Genomic DNA, 16,997 nt, shown 5'->3' with positions numbered 1-16,997 from the left:
CCTCCAAAAAAAAAAAAAAAAAAAAAAAATTGTAATAAGTCATTTAATTACTTATACTATAAAACATAAAAGGTTTTCAACTTGAAATCGAAACTAAGGATAATGATATAAAAGATACTGTAATTGGCCCTATTACACATTATTACTTCTGTACAATATTGTATTTTGGGCTATAAAACACCAGCCCAAAATTAAGACTTATTTATCCTTATTTTAATTTTAAAGAGTATTTTGGATCATAACTAATGTATGCAGTAAAAAATAAGCCCTTTGCCATAAAAAATAAGATTTGGGGCCGGCAGGTACCATAGTGGTTAAGGGTGTTGAACTCGCACATGACCAACCTTGGTTCGAGTCCCAGACCTGGCGGCATCCATTCTCACTTTCCCTCTCTTTCTCTGTCCCTCTCTAGTTAAATAGATACACACACACACACACATATAACTATTTTTCGTTCTTTCCAAATATATGTATTTGGAAAGAACGAAAAATAATTCTTTTTTTTTTTTAAGAGGTTTTTGCTATAGGGCACGTGCGCTTGCCAGACAGAGAAAGACAGAGAGATAGAAAACGGGAAATCACCCCCCAGGAGGATGGCCACGCTGCAATCCCTTCTCCTCCATTCTCCTCTCGGGATCCTGGGCACGCACGCACACATGCCCGGTGTGAGTTTCAAGCCACCGGGTCCGGGACGCGAACCGCGGTCGACTACGTGGGAGTCCAGCGACATAGCCATTACTCTAACTGCTGGTCCCAAAAGAAAAATAATTCTTAAAACAAAAAAGGGTAAATAAAAATTAATGCAGTTTCTAAAATTTCATCAGTAAGTTTTTATAAGTTTTATAATAGAGAGGATCTAGCAGATTTATATTAAATCTTGAAACAAAAATGTAACCAACAATAAATGTGGTCATTATCTTTTCCTAAAGATGACATTTCTAAAACACCAACAACTAAATATATTGTTCTTATTAGAACTTAGGAAAAAAAATGAAAGAAACGTAAAAGTACTTTCACAGAACAGCCTCATCCTTTCACAGTGCACTGCGTTCCTAAATGCACCTACATTATTACATGCTATACTGTTGTATGAAATTTTCCCAACAGCTAAATGTCTACTTGAAGAAAAAAGATTTTTGTTGTTAATATTATCCATGTCCCACTCAGTGTCAAACTAACACTTCAAAGAAAAGAATTCTCCAGTGTTCTGAAGCTCCCCATATACTTACCATTTGAAAAAGGAGAATATAACAAATAAGGAAGCTAATATGTGTCTACCATAGTCTAAGAAATTTTAAGCTATTCTCAAGTTTGGTTATATTAATACTGACAATCAATAAGTAAGGAGAATTTTTTTCCTAAGTCTCCAGAAACCATGCCCTTTACCTGTTTCTTATGCCTGGTGGGAGATTTCTTTTACCCACATCAGTTGCTGGGTTCATGCAAGCAAATAAACGGAAGTCAGGGTGACGAACCAGTGGCTCTGTTAACAAAACATTATAAATTCTCAACAACATAACAATCGAGTGATCAGCCACATGTCACTAACTTCCCAGAACTCCCAACCCAACAACACTGCCCTATGATCAGCCAAGTTGGTGCTATTCAAAATACCCTTGCATTTTTGGAAACCCTAGTGACATCACTTTCCAGACCTATACATCCAGATTCATTTAGTGCTGCCATTCCACAGCCTTTTACAGTGTGTTTGTTCACTGTTAATCGTCTTTTTTTTTTTTTTTAAAGGAGGTTTTTGACATATGGCACATGTGCTTGCCAGAGACAAAAAGACAGGAAGCAAGAAGTCACCCCCTAGGGAAGACAGACATGCCACAATCCCTTCTCCATTCTCTTCTTTGGATTGTGGACATGCACCCGGCTTAGTATTAGGCCACAGGGTCTGGGACTCGAACCATGGTCAACTACGTGGGAGTCCAGCAATTGTAATGGTTGTACCATCTGCTGGTCCTCTGTTAATTGTCTTTTACCACCCATTCACCAATGTATATTCTGACATGATCTAGGTATGACTATAACCTACATTCCAAATACCTTGACAAATTATCTGACTGTTTGTATACTCCATCCCATCTAACACAAGAGGGGCCACTTCTCTTTCTCTCACCCTCTCCCTCTGTGTGTCTTTCTGGTAAAAATTAAAATAAATAAGTAAAATTAAATATTTATTTAAAAAAGAAATTAATGCATAAGAAATTAACAAATTCCACTGAGAGGTCTACATAAACCATTTAATCAAAAAAAACCTCACTCTATAAAGTGGCCAAAATGTTTGGCATCAAGTCAGACCTCAAGGAATCAAGCACTACCTGTGTCTCCTCGATCTAGCAACACCAGGGAGCCAGAGGATCCTTCCAATAAACCACTGAGGCATTCTAGTGTTTCTGGAGCAGCCAGATTAATTTCATCCAACAAGATCCACTCGCCTTTCTTTACAGCCTGAGCTAACGTACCCTAGGAAGAAGATAAAGTAAAATGTTAAAAGAGTCCATTTCAAATTAAGGTATCCTGACCAGGAGCAGTGATGCAAACAAGGTTAGAAACAGAAGGGAAAACTCTCCCACTCAGTGAACCTTCACCTTAACTGCCAAATGGCTGCTAAAACATTTGCTGAAGAAAGTCCAACTTAACTTTTTAAATGTCCAAAAGGATCAGGAGAGTATTTTCGAGCTTAACAGTGACATGCAATAAACTGGATACTCTCATTACATGGATGGTCAGACAGAACATAACATATCATGGAGACCAGCAGTTGGCGAAATGGCTGTCACTGGACTCCCATGTAGTCAATTGCGGTTCAAGTCCTGGACCCATTGGCTTAAACTCATGCCAAGAAGGGATTGTGCGAGAAGGGATTGTGGTGTGGCTATCCCCCCTGGTGTGATTTCTCGCTTTCTGTCGCTCTGTCTCTCTCTCTCTGGCAAGCACACACGCCCTAAAGCAAAAACCTCTTCATAAATCCTATTTCAAGAGCAACAAACACAAATCTTACCACTCAATTGAAATAAATTTAAAAACTGCTTTATTATTAAATTGGTTTATACCCTGTTTTTGTGCAGATCCTAATAAAGAATCTATTACAAATTAAAAAAAAAAAAAGAAAAACCAGAACAAATGTATTCACTCTAGTATACCCTACTAGTACAGAAAAGACAGGCTTTGTGTGAGAACACTTGCCTTTTCTTTTTTCTTTTTTTTTTTTTAATATATTTTAGGTTTTTGACATAGGGTATGGTGCACTTGCTAGAGAAAGGGTGGTAGTGGGGGGATAAAGATAAAGACAGTGAGAGGGAGAGTAAGAAATTGCCCCCGAGGAGGGATGGTCACATTATAATCCCTTCTCCTCCAGGGATCTTAGACATTCACGCATGTGCTTTTTTTGGTCCTTTGAGATATACTATATAGCATGGCAAGCATAGTAAATAATGTGTTATGCATTTAAAAATCTCTAAGATAGTCAATTCCAAAGGTAGTCACCACAAAAATGTTTGATGCAACAAATACATCAGCTTGATTTAATTATTCTACATTGTATTCATGAATGCCAACAACCCTATGTACCCAATAAATATATGCAACTGTAACTTTTCAATTTGTGATTTAAATTTTTCAATAATTTTTAAATGGCATTAAGATCTTATAATTATCATAGAAGACAGTTTTCAAAATCTTCCCTCCAAATCATTATTTCATTATTTTAAATTTTAAATCTTAAAGAGCAAGCACTAAGAATATCAACACAGGGCCAGCAGGTGGCATGGTGGGTAAGGGTGCTGTGCTCCCACATGGCTGATAGCAGTTGAGTCCTGAACCTGGCAGCTTGCTTTCTCACTTTCCCTCTCTTTCTCTCCCTCTTGCTCGTCCTTCTCTAGACATATTTAAATAATAAATAAAGCTAAATAAAAATAATTCTTAAAAAGAAAATCAACACAGAGAATATAAAATAGTAACCTGACTACGAAGTATCTTTTGCATCAAATCAGTATTTCCTTAACCTAAGCAACTAAAACAAAATATACCTCTACAAATGCAAACAGTAAGGCATTTTCAGTCATTTTCATCTGTTGTTGCGCATGACTCAATTGAAGACCAAAGGTTTCCCATTTCTCCTTTATAAGTAACCCTAGGAAAAATATTAAGATAAGAATTTAATATACATTTTGATTTGTGATACATGCAACCTTAAACATTTAATGAATGAAACTCATACAAATACCAAGCATCTTAGACTACAGAGTCAAAAACAAGGTGCAAACACTTGCATAGTAGTGACCACATGCCAGACACATACTAAATAAATTAGTTCATTTGGATATGCACGCCTATGCATAAGTTAGCTCACTTATCCCTTCCAACCACCCTTGAAAGTAGTTATACCTATTCTCGTTTAGTAGACTACGAAGCACAGGAAAAAAGTTAAGCTACCAATCTCCCACAGAGGAAACCTGATTTACTGACTACGAAGCAGTATGTGCACATCAGTATGAACAGCCATCTGTTTTTGGAGGAATCCTGCCAAGGATCACAGCAGCAACAGCATTTCAAAATCAATCACCTTCGCCAAAAGTCCTAGGAAACTTCAGTTTGTGCTGCTTTATCCTTCCCACCAACTCGTTCTTAGTCCTGCCAACTGAACCCCAGCCTGTTGTCCCACAAGCAGCCTGGGCCATGTCCTTACCAGTGTCATTCTCTTTTCCATCCTTGTTAACGGCAGATTTGTGAACGTGCTGCATTAATCTGAGGAGATCGTGCCACCGTTTCTGCCTGTAACAGGTCTGAATGTGCCCCAAAAACGTAAAGTTCTGTTTCTTGGAAAATGTCTGGGCAAAGAGTTCCTCAAATGCCTCTCTTAAAGGTAGCCAGATCAGCTTCTGATCCACTGGTTTGTAACTGAAACAAAATGTACATGTGATTCACAAACCTCTGAACTTAACAGCAAAGCTCAAAAAATAGGAGGTGCAAGATTTTGTTTCAAAATCAGAAATACTACAAAATTTTAAATCTATGTTAAAACTTCAAATAACAATCTCTTTTCCCCACTGAAATGACTAATGAGCCTATACTAAAGGTAAAATATATTATTAGATAAGTAGTATGAAAATATATTCCCAGTTGTGCAATAAAAAGCCTATTATTTATTTGAATCAACTGCCAAAGGGTATGTGTGCTCACCAAAAAGAGACAGACAGAGAAAGAGAGAAAAACAGCAAAAGAGGAAAGGTAAGAGGGAGAGAGAATCCAGCAATGTAGTATGGTACCACGACAACCCCTTCTCTAGTTCTTCTTCCCATCCAGATTTGACACAAGCACACACACGCCCAGTATGTTTTTCAAGCTGCCAGGCTAGGATCCAAACCACACAGTTGGCTGGGTGGGATACAGTTACTGGTGCAATTTCCTTTTATAACATGAGTATATTTAAATAAGTATGTATGGGACTTAATGATAAATAAAGTTTAATTAAAACTGACCAAACGGTTTTTAGACATTTTTGAATAAAAATACATCTGACATTGATCTCAGCCTACACATTTTCAACTGAGGGGAGGGGAGAACAATATTTCTTCTAATGGAATAAAAACAAATTCAGGTAGGGAGGACACAAAATAAAGGCAGATATTTCCAATAGTTCGCCTCCTTCCACAGCTTAACTTTAATGTCTTAGTAATTACATCATTTTTTTCTCTCCTTTTTTCTTTTTAAGTATACACACACATACACACACACACACACACACACACACACACACACACACACACGAGATATGGGGAGTGGGGAGAAAGACAGTAAAACGACAACCCTTTCTCTTGCAATTCTCCATCTCCTCAGAATCGTAGACACGTACATGTGCCTGGCATATTTTTCAAGTTGCTGGGATTAAGACTCAAACCTGAGGGGACCAGCAGTTAGCATAATGGCTATGTCACTGGACTCCCACGTAGTCGACCACGGTTCATGTCCCAGACCTGGTGGCTTAAAACTCACACCAGGCGCGTGTACACGCATGGCCAAGATCCCGAGAGGAGAATGGAGGAGAAGGGAATGCGGCGTGACCATCCCCCCTGTGGGGTGATTTCCCGCTTTCTAATCTCTCTGTCCCTCTGTCTGTCTTGCGAGCACACGCACCATATAGCAAAAACCTCTCCAAAAAAAAAAAAAAGACTCAAACCTGGGTCAGTCACAACCTGGATCAGTCACGTGGGATTTAACTTCCTCTGTGTCTCACTTAACTTCAGTGATATAGGACCAGCCCTAGAGTCTTTCTTATTCCATAGCATCTAATCTGTGGCTGAGGATTTAGAAATTAATTAAATTTAATTTAAGTTTGATATACGAGGGAAACAGGTTTGTTTTGCTTTGTTTCGTTGTTAGGTTTTTGCCACAGGGCTCATATGTTCACCAGAGAGAGACAGTAAGGGAAGGTGAGAAATCAATCAATCCCCAGGGAGATAGCTATGCCAGTTTTCTACTCTCCTCTCGCAATTTTGGACACAAACACGCCCAGTGTGATTTTCAAGTTGCAAGATCTGGGACTCAAACTGCAGTCAACCACATGGGAGTCCAGAGCCTTAACCATCATGCCAATTGCTACCCTAGCGGTGGACACTTTTTTAAACAAGGAAGTAACTCATGCATCTACACTGATATATACTGGAAGATTTCATTGACATCACTTTCTAGTAATACGAAAGTACAGGAAAAAACAAGGCACATTTCCTTTTAAAAAGCATGAAATGTAAAGATTTCATTTGATAATTGATGCTCACCTACTAACAAGCACAAACTAAAATTATCCATGAGCCACTCGGAGGTTAAGGCTGCTGGTTCCACATGGCTAACTGCACAGTTCAAGTAACCAAGCGAGTGACTGAGAAAAACACACAGTGGGACCAGCAGATGGCATGATGGTTAAGGTGCTAGACACTGCCATATGACCGATCACAGTGGCTTGCTTTTTCATTTTCCCACTCTCTCTCTCTGCATGTTTCTCTCTGGTCAAATTAAAATAAATGAATAAATAGACAAAATCAAATAAATAATTATTTAAAAGATAAAAAATAATTAAGGGAAAAAAACACAAACACCAGGGGGCAGTAGATGGCCTAGCACTTGTAACGCTGGACTCCCACATGGAAGATCGCAGTTTGAGTCCCGGATCCAGTGCCTTGAAACTTGCACGTATGTAAGTGTGCATGCCCAAGATCCCAGAAGAATGGAGAAGGGATTACAACATGGTCATCCTTCTTACTCTCCCCCTCACAGTCTCTGTGTCTCTCTCAAGGGCAAAAACCTCTTGGGGGCAGGGGGGGGGGACATACAAAAGACACATGTGTGCCCTTGCCCAGAATCCTGGAAGAAGGGAGAAATAGAGAAGAGACTAAAGCATGACTATCTACCATCAGGCGTACTTCCTAACTCTCCCTCTTTCACTTTGTCTTTCTCCAGTAAGCACACATGCCCTCTAGCAAAACCTAAAGAAAAAAGTTCTTGACGTCATCATATACGAACACCAAAAGGGGAGAAAAGCATGTGAATCTTCACAGTGGCGTGCCATGCCCGACATTTAACCAAGCAGAAAGCTGACATTCCCTTCATTTCATACCTCAGAGAGGACCAAAATTCAAAAGATTCTCGATTAAAGGAGCTATGACTCCAGAGCTCTGAATTTAGCTCAACTGTACCACATGCACAAACACAAAGTAATGACATACTTACCTGGCTTTCTCCCCTTCAAGAACACAATCTCACAAGGACTTTAAGAGTGATTGACACTTAAGAGCTCCTCGATAAATTGAACTAAACAAACACTCGGTAGGCATGGAGGATAAAGTGCATATCTTTGAATATTTTTCTAAAACTACTGCAGTGAGAAAACAGTATTTTGGATAACTGGACGAGCTCCTCCCACACTGAGTCTGAGAACTCCACACCTATGTGCAATAGAAGTGAACAGAGCGTCCCTCAGAAACCACAGTAGTTCCTGCAACTTGGCATGTGACGTGGCCACGTCCTGGGTCCTTGAGAGAGGGCGAGAAGCCACCATGACACTCAACTCTCCAGGGCTATGGGTGGCAAAAACATGTAAATGAGGTGATCTCTCTGCCAAAAGTAGAACAGGATGAGTAGGTACCAACACCAAGCTGGACTCTAGACTGGGGATTGATTATCTTGATGACATATTTTGAGAGTGTCTGTTTTGGTTTTTCTGACAATGAAGCTGTCATGGTGCCAGAGAGGCCTATATAAGGTGGCAGACTGGGAGTTTTGGGTCGGGCGGCTTAGTGATTTTTCCAGTAGGATTCAAGAATAAGGTCAAACAGCAGATGTGGTGGCTTAACAATCTGCAAGCCTGCATGGACAGCATTCACGAAGGACAAGGCTTTGCATTTCAAAGAAAACTCTTAAGGTTCAGCAAAGTTATAGGAAATTATTATGGAAGGAAAAGAAGACTCAAACATCACAGGAATCCCAATTTATAGATTGATACCCAGATCATCTGAAACACAGCTATTTAGATGAAGAGGAAAGACTCAAGAAGCAACTAAAAAAAGTTGACAAGCCTTTGTCAGAAAAAGTTGATGAGCTATTGCCTGACGAACAATGTCGCACTGACCAGGCTTGGTCTAAAGATCAGTGTAGTGCTCATCAGCCTCAGCCAGAACAGTGTAGCCAACCAGTAAATTACATTACAATTCCAAAGAAAAATAAAAAGAAAACATCAAATCAAAAATCACAAGAAGAACGTGAACAGGTACAAGCTAAGCATGCTGCTAAGAAACAAGAATGTGAGAGAAGAAAACATGAGAGAAGAAGCTCAAAGGCTCTACAAAAAAAAGAAAATGAAGTATTTAAAATAACGAGCAAAAAGACTATAAAAAAGGTCAAGCAACCTTGAATTTACAAACAGAGACTCCTCTTAAAAAAACACAAGAAAAATACTAAATCAGACATTTTGTCTTTCAGGGATAAAATATCTGAATATCCTTTATGTTCTTTAGTATATATAATGGAAGACTTTTTTTAAAAAGAATTATTTATTTATTTAATTCCATTTATTATTGTTATCTTTTGATTTGACCACCAGAGAGAGAGAGAGAGAGAGAGAATAGGAAAGTGAAAAAGCAAGCCACCAGGTCCGGGACTTGAACCATAGTTAGCCATGTGGGAATCCAGCGCCTTTATCCACCATGATGGATGACTTCTAACAGTGACTTTTGTCAACATTAACTAGACTGCTAAATTATAATATATAAAAATACCCAAATATTTTTGCTTTTTTAAAGTAAAATTTTCTCCATATGTGCTAATTGGGGGAAAAAGAAAGTTTTATTTCAATTTTTTTTTTTTTTTTTTTTTTTTACATTTTTCCATGTGCTTGCCAGAGAGAGAGAGATGGAAAGTGAAAAATCATCCCCCAAGGAGAATGGCTACATGGCAACTTTCTCCTCCATTCTCCTCTCAGGACTTTGGCATACATGAACATAATTTTCAGGTCTGGGATTTGAAACGTAGTTGGCCATGTGGAAATTCAGCTGCTTTAATTGCCAAGTCACCCACTTACCGCAGAAAACAGTATTTCTTTCTTTGAGCAATAAACATGAAATAACAACAACAAAAAGAAGCTTAAACTAAACTTACCCTCCAAGCAAGTCTGCGGTGTCACTTTGTTGATTCATATTGACAACCCTCAAACGATGGCCTTAAAAAAGAAAAGGGCAAAGAAGTTATTCCCAAAAAGGTAAAGACTAGTAATATCTAATGTGGTCCTTAAGATGTGCAGGTATGGCATATAGCAAATTTTTTTTTTGAGAGATTTTCACTGTAGGGCGCGTACGCTCCCCAGACAGACAGAGAGAGACATAGAGACAGAAAGCGAGAAATCACCCCCCAGGGGGAATGGTCACGCCACAATCCCTTTTCCTCCACTCTCCCCTTGGGATCTTGGGCACGCACACACACACGCCCGGCGTGAGTTTAAGCCACCGGGTCCAGGACGCGAACCACAGTCGACTACGTGGGAGTCCAGCGACATAGCCATTATGCTAACTGCTGGTTCCCGCAAATTTTTGAATGTACATTTCATCTGATCCTTTCATTTCACTTTCAGGTATCTTAGTCATCCTAAATTTTCATCTATATACATATAATAGAGATATAAAACGATTCACAGTGGTATTATTGCTTAAGCATCAAATAACTGAAAACAACAAAAAGTTCTACAGTAAGTCAATACCTATGAATTAGGACTAAATCAATATCTATGATATGTAACATTATTCAGTCATTAGAAAGGATGAGACATTGTTCTTAAAACTGTCCAATTTACTTAACTAAATGCACAATGTGGGAAAGCCAGTGGTGTGGTGGTTAAGGTGGCTGGATGCCACTTGGTTGTGCATAGTCCCAAATCCAGTGGCTTGAAAACTACGGTAGACACACTATGCATGAATGCTCAAAATCTTGATAGGAGGGAGAAATATACAAGGGACTACGGTATGACTATGCCCCACGAGGGGAGTGCTTTCTCACTTTCATTCTCTTCACAAGAGTACATGCACCTTATAACAAATTTTTTTAAAAAAGAAAAGAATGCAATATATTAAGAATTTTAGGCAATTTTATGTCAATGAAATGAAATGAAGTAATGGGACCAGCAGTTGGCATAATGGTTATATCACTGGACTCCCACGAGGTCGGCAACAGTTCAAGTCCTAGACCTAGTGGCTTAAAATTCATGCTGGGCACATGTGCATGCATGCCCCAAATCCCAAGAGAATGGAGAAGAGATGCCTCATGGTCACCTCCTGGGGGTGATTTCTCGCTTTCTGTCTCTCTGTCTCTGTGCATTAAGCACACATGTCCTATAGGAAAGATCTCTTAGAAACAAACAAAAAAAAAAAAAGGCAGGAAGAAGAGGATTAATCCCATTTCTGTTTCAAAACAAAACCTTTTATTTTAGATTTTTGCTATAGGGCACATTCACTAGTTATAGAGACAGAGAGAAGCAGAGAAAGAGAAAAACCATCCCCCAAAGGGAATGGCTACGCCACAACCCCTTCTCCATTCTCCTCCTGGATCTTGGGCACCCATGCACATGCGCCCAGCTTAAGTTTTAAGCCACTGGGTCAAGGACTCAAACTGCAGTCAACTGTGTGGGAGTCAAGCAACATAACCATAATGTCATCTGCTAGTTCCCAAAACAAAATCTTTATGTAAATTTATATGCATGCATAAATTAGAAATAATACTAATCTGGGACCAGCAGATGGCATTATGGTTACACTGCTGGACTCTCATGTAGTTGACAGGATTTCAAGTCCTGGACCCCTAGGCTTAACACTGACACCAGGCACGTGTACATGTGTGCCCAAGATCCTGAGAGAATGGAGGAGAAAGGACTGCAGTATGGCCATTACCCTGGGTGACAATTTTTCTGGTTTTTTGGTGCTCTGTGTCTCAGGCGAGTGTACGCACCCTAAAGCAAAATTTCCATTAAAAAAAAAAAAAAAACTAATCTGTTCACAGTGTTTATTTCTGGGAAAAAAGATTATATAGAATAGTGGCACTTTAAGAACTCCACTAGTATCTGAACTTTTTATTTTTTTCTTCAATTTGAGATAGAGTGTGTTTGTTTGCCAGAGAGACAGAGGGGGAAACTGAGCAATCACCCACCCTGGGGAGGATATCCATGCTTGCAGTCCCTTTTTCTCCATTCTCCTTTCAAGATTCTGGACACACATGAACACGCACCTAGCATGACTTTCAAGCTGCTGGGCTGGGGAACTGAACCATGCAGATGGCTATGTGAGATCCAGCTACCTTAACCTTCACACCATCTGCTGGTGCCATGAACTCATTACTATTTTCTAAAAAGTAATGCATGTAGGGAACCAGCAGTTAGAGTAATGGCTATGTCGCTGGACTCCCATGTAGTCGACCGCGGTTCGTGTCCCGGACCCGGTGGCTTAAAACTCACACCGGGCGCGTGTGCGTGCGTGCCCAAGATCCCGAGAGGAGAATGGAGGAGAAGGGATTGCGGCGTGACCATCCCCCCTGGGGGGTGATTTCTCGCTTTCTGTCTCTATGTCTCTCTCTGTCTGTCTGGCGAGCGCACGCGCCCTACAGTGAAAATCTCAAAAAAAAAAAAAGAAAAAAAGTAATGCATGTAAAATATTTGGGGACAAGTCCCTTTAGGAGTTACCTGTAATGTGAGCTAAGTACTGCACAGTAGAGGTTTTGCCGGTCCCTGTCTCTCCCACGAGCAACACAGGCTCCCCTTTGCTGACACACACTGCAAGCTGTTCAATGAGAACAGACGATGGCCGGGTGGCAGCAAAAGTAAACTTCTCTCTGGGAAGGAAATAAGAGTTTTAAAACCAGGCTGCAATTGTCTCTTAGTGTTACTGCAAGAAAACAATTATACCAGTTCAACAACCAAGAATAAAAAAGCACTTTAGGGTAACGGATTTTCTTGCTATAAGATATTTTTTATTAACTGATGCATGACAGAATTGACTTACTCTTAAATACTGAATATTCATACACCTGGTTCCACGTTAGGCTCTACTGATTCAAAACACCAATAAGAAACTATTGCATTAGTTATATCATCTTTGGCAAATTATTTAACCTGTCTTTGTGCAGTCTCTTCACCTGTTCCATGTGGATAGTAACAGTGCATATAATGGGTTGAACAGTCTCCACAAAATTTCTACCCCGAATCTGTGAATCCAGCATCATGTTGAAATATGATCTTCACAGATTTAACCAAGTTAAAGTAGTCATGGTGCATAAAAGGGGCCTTACAGCCAATGTCCTTAAAAAGACGAGGAAGATTTGGAGATACAGAAACCCATCTGGGGAGCCAAATGGTGATGCAACAGTAAAACAGGATGTTTTGCAAAGCTGACCTTTGCAGAAGTTCAACTTGGAGACTCCCCTAAGCATACCAGACACACGTGTGCCCATGATCTGGAGCTGGCTAACGCAATGTTGGAGGTACTCTCTCTGTGTTTCTGTACATGTCTTCCTCTGTCTCTTTTGAGCGTGTAAGAAGTAAATAAATGGAATTTTTAAAAAGAAAAAGAAACGCACACAGACAAGCAGTCCATATGACTGAAGAGACAGAAATTATGTTCATACAGCTATAAATGAAGGAGCAATTAGGACTGAGGGGCACCAAGAGAAGCCAGGAAAAGGCAAGAAAGGATGTTCTGTATAACCTTCAGAGGGAGCATGGCCCTGACAACACCTAAATTTCAGACTGCTAGCCTCCAGGACTGTGAGAGATAATGTCTGTTGTTTAAAGCCACTAGTCTACAGTAATTTGTTACAACAGCCCTGGAACACTACATATTGGCTTATGCGGTTACTTTGAGCACAACATGAGAAAGCATAGGCAAAACACTTAGGACAAAGACAGGCACCTAATAAACATTTATAAATGTTTTACTGAGATCTCAGAATCTCACATACTCCCAGCCTTCAAGTAATCTGCAGGCACTTGTTAGATAAAGCCTCACATCCAACTGAGGCATACTCCACTGAATACAGTACCATGAGTAAAACCAAGAATTCATCTTTGCCAGCCGCAGGTCTCTAATGCCCTTCATCGCCCCCCCCAACCCCCACCTGCTAAGACCTAGTTGTCCAGAACAGACTTTGATAACAAAGACTGACTGGGCGGCACACTGAAGATAGCATTTCCAACACGTTCTGCTCAAAACAAGGAGCTGGACTAGATATACTATCAGGTTCCTGACAATGCCACAGAACCCTACTTACTTCTGTATGCGAATAGCCTCACTTTGTTTCCGGAGAAGCCGCACTCGACCCACTTGCACATCTAATTCATTGATCACAATTTCTGGTTTATAATGTTGGCAGAAGAATTCAGCCTGTGGGAAGAACAGATTTTATCTGTTTACCAATAGGTGGCATGACGGTTGGGGCATCTCAACATGGCCAACCAGGGTTAATTCTGGACCTGGAGCTTGCTTTCTCATTTTTCTTTTCGCTTCCTCCCTTCGGCCTCTCTCTCTTTCTCTCCTGCACATCCACTATAGCAAATTTAAAAAATCATAATAAATTGAAAATAAAATAATTTTTTCTTTTAATCTACATACTCTTGGGACCAGCAGTTGGCGTAACGGCTAAGTCACTGGACTCCCATGTAGTCGACCGCGGTTCAAGTCCTGGACCCGGTGGCTTAAACTGACACCGGGCATGTGTGTGAGTGCATGCCCAAGAACTCGAGAGGAGAATGAAGGACTAGGGATTGTGGCGTGGCTATCGCCCCTGCGGGGTGATCTCTCGCTTTCTGTCTCTGTCTCTCTCTGTCTTTCTGGCAAGTACACACATCCAATAGCAAAAACCTTTCGGAAAAGACCACACACCAAAGAAAAAAACCCCCAAAAAAAAAAAAAAAAAAAAAAAAAAAAAGAGAGAGAATAAAATGTAAATGCTCTGGACTGGCAGATGATACAGAGGTGAAAGTGTTGGATCTCACTTGGCTGGCTACATGATTCAAGTCCAGAACCCATGTATATGTGCATTCATGCCCAAAATCCTGAGAGGAGTCTAGGGAAGAGAGTGCACCATGGCCAATCTCCCAGGGGGATTTCTTACTTTCCTTCTCTCTCTCTCTCTCTGGTAAGTACACACACCCTATTAACCAGACAAAAAAAGAAAAAAAAAAAAAAATCTTAAAAAAAAAAAAACACTAAGGAACATCAGATGGCATAATGGTTATGTCACTGGACTCCCATGTAGTTGACCAGTTCCAGTCCTGGACACAGCGGCTTAAAATCACGCCAGGCACCTGTGCATGCATGCCCAAAATCCTAAGAGGATAAAAGAGAAGAAGGGATTATGGCAAGGCCACCCACCCCCGCTCAGGGAGTGATTTTTTTGCTTCCTGTCTGTCTCTCCAGTGAGTGCACACACCCTAAAGCAATCATTCTCTTAAACACACACACACACACACACACACACACTTCAAACATTTCTTCATTCATGGAAACTTACTGTACCCATTCCATCTAAATACTTCTCCACTTCAAAGCACTATTTACTTCCAAAAAAGGCAGGTTGGCTTTCTAACAAAGGGTTGTTTTAGTTTTCAATTTCCAAATTTCTAATTTTTCTTTTTGTTGTTTCTTGGGTTCTTATTTTTTTGCTATAGGGCGTGTGTGCTCACCAGAAAGACAGACAGACAGAAAGCACGAAATCACCCCCAAGGGAGGATGGCCACACCGCAATCCCTTCTCCTCCATTCTCCTCTGGGGATCTTGGGTACACACACGTACGCATCCAGCATGAGTTTAACCCACCGGGTCTGGGACTCAAACCGTGGTCGACTATATGAGAGTCTAGTGACATAGCCATTATGGCAACTGCTGGTCCCAATTTTTTTTTTTTTTTTGAGAGAGAGTTTTTTTGCTATAGGAAACGTGTATTTCCTGGAGAGATAGAGATAGCCAAAGAGACAGAAAGCAAGAATCACCCACCAGGGGAGATGGCCACACTGCAATCCCTTCTCCATTTTCCTCCTATGATTTTGGATAAATAACCACATACGTCTGGCCTGAGTTTCAAGCCACCAGGTCCAGAACTTCAATCACAGTCAACTATGTGAGAGTCTAATGCTTTAACCACTATACCTCCTGCTGGCTCCCAAATTTCCAACTTTTAACATTGATCGTGTTTCCCTGATATGTTAGGTTTAGGTTTTACTCATTCTAATAATTCTCTGCCTATATCAAAAGTGAACATGTTGACTTAACCCAATAGTGAACAGAAAGCTCTACTCCTAAAAAATAAAAAAGAAAATTAAAAATTTTTAAAAAAAGGTGTTTTTTCTTTGGGTATGCTTTTCTCTGCTTTGAATTTCTAACACTATGCAGGAAAGCTACATCTGACTATAGTCAAAGTAAAAAAGCTTATAGATAGCCAGATGCTCTGGACATCTAATAACCATTCCTCTCCTGTCCTTACTCATTAACTCAATGAACCTCATTTTGTTCAGGTTTGAGTAAGGAGTGGAAGGGTATTGCGGTCCAGGATGATGACCCCTCCCCAACCAAAGGGGAAGAATGCTGCTCTAAGCCAATCACGGTAGTTTTATTCCTCCTTCCTACAATGATTAACAGAGCACCCTACAGTCCCTTTTGTTCCATTATCTCGAATGAAAACCTACCCAACTATTACAGGAGTCTAAGAAATCTCTCTATTCCTGCAGTTCCTAACACAAAGCTTTGGCAATGCCCACCATCTGCACTGAGATGAGCCCGAACATTTCTCCAGCCACCACTTCCACCAATTGTATTGCTAAAAGGCACCCTCCTCCAAAGGCAAAATGCTAACAAAATATAAATGACATCAGCAATGAAAATAAGTAGTAAACACACAGGTAATCATCAGTACTATTCATTATAACATTTCTTTTTATAAATTTTATTTATTCACTTATTTATTTTAATTTGACAAAGCACCAACACACAGAGAGGGAGAAAGTGAGAAAGCAAGCAAGCCACCAGGTCTAGGACATGAACTGTGGTCAGCTATGTGGCAGTGTCTAGCTCCTTAACCTCCATGCCACCTGCTAGGCCTCTTTACAACACTTCTGACATTTGAAGATAACTTAAAAACAATGGGGGGACCAGCAGTTAGTACAATGGCTGTGTCGCTGGACTCCCATGTAGTCGACCGCGGTTCGAATCCCAGACCCGATGGCTTAAACTCACACCAGGCACTGTCGTGTGCATGCGTGCCCAAGATCCCGAGAGGAGAATGGAGGAGAAGTGATTGTGGCGTGGCCATCCCCCCTGAAGGGGTGATTTCTTGCTTTCTATCTCTCTGTCTCTCTCTGTCTTTCTGGTGATCACACGCGCCCTATAGCAAAAACCTCTCCAAAAAAAGGAAAAAAAGAATGGGAGGGGCTGCTGGCATGGTGGTTAAGGACGCTGGACTCACAATGG

General features: G+C 40.4%; 1 protein-coding gene and 1 pseudogene across 1 annotated transcript in view; one reads left to right on the top strand and one right to left on the bottom strand.

The window, feature by feature from the left end:
* MDN1 (midasin AAA ATPase 1) overlaps positions 1 to 16,997 on the bottom strand; it is a 188,372-nt gene that overhangs the window by 118,322 nt on the left and 53,053 nt on the right. Inside the window, 7 exon segments of the mRNA XM_006156121.3 lie at positions 1,387 to 1,483; positions 2,328 to 2,472; positions 4,038 to 4,141; positions 4,697 to 4,908; positions 9,658 to 9,718; positions 12,221 to 12,369; positions 13,804 to 13,916. Coding sequence (XP_006156183.1) covers positions 1,387 to 1,483; positions 2,328 to 2,472; positions 4,038 to 4,141; positions 4,697 to 4,908; positions 9,658 to 9,718; positions 12,221 to 12,369; positions 13,804 to 13,916 — 881 coding nt within the window.
* LOC102483944 (thyroid transcription factor 1-associated protein 26-like) lies at positions 8,138 to 8,961 on the top strand (annotated as a pseudogene).

This window comes from Tupaia chinensis, unplaced genomic scaffold (genome assembly GCF_000334495.1).
Source record: "Tupaia chinensis unplaced genomic scaffold, TupChi_1.0 Scaffold000478_3, whole genome shotgun sequence".
Classification (NCBI taxonomy): Eukaryota; Metazoa; Chordata; class Mammalia; order Scandentia; family Tupaiidae; genus Tupaia; species Tupaia belangeri.
The sequence above is the reverse complement of the archived record's forward strand: the minus strand, read 5'-3'. Positions and strand labels throughout refer to the sequence as shown.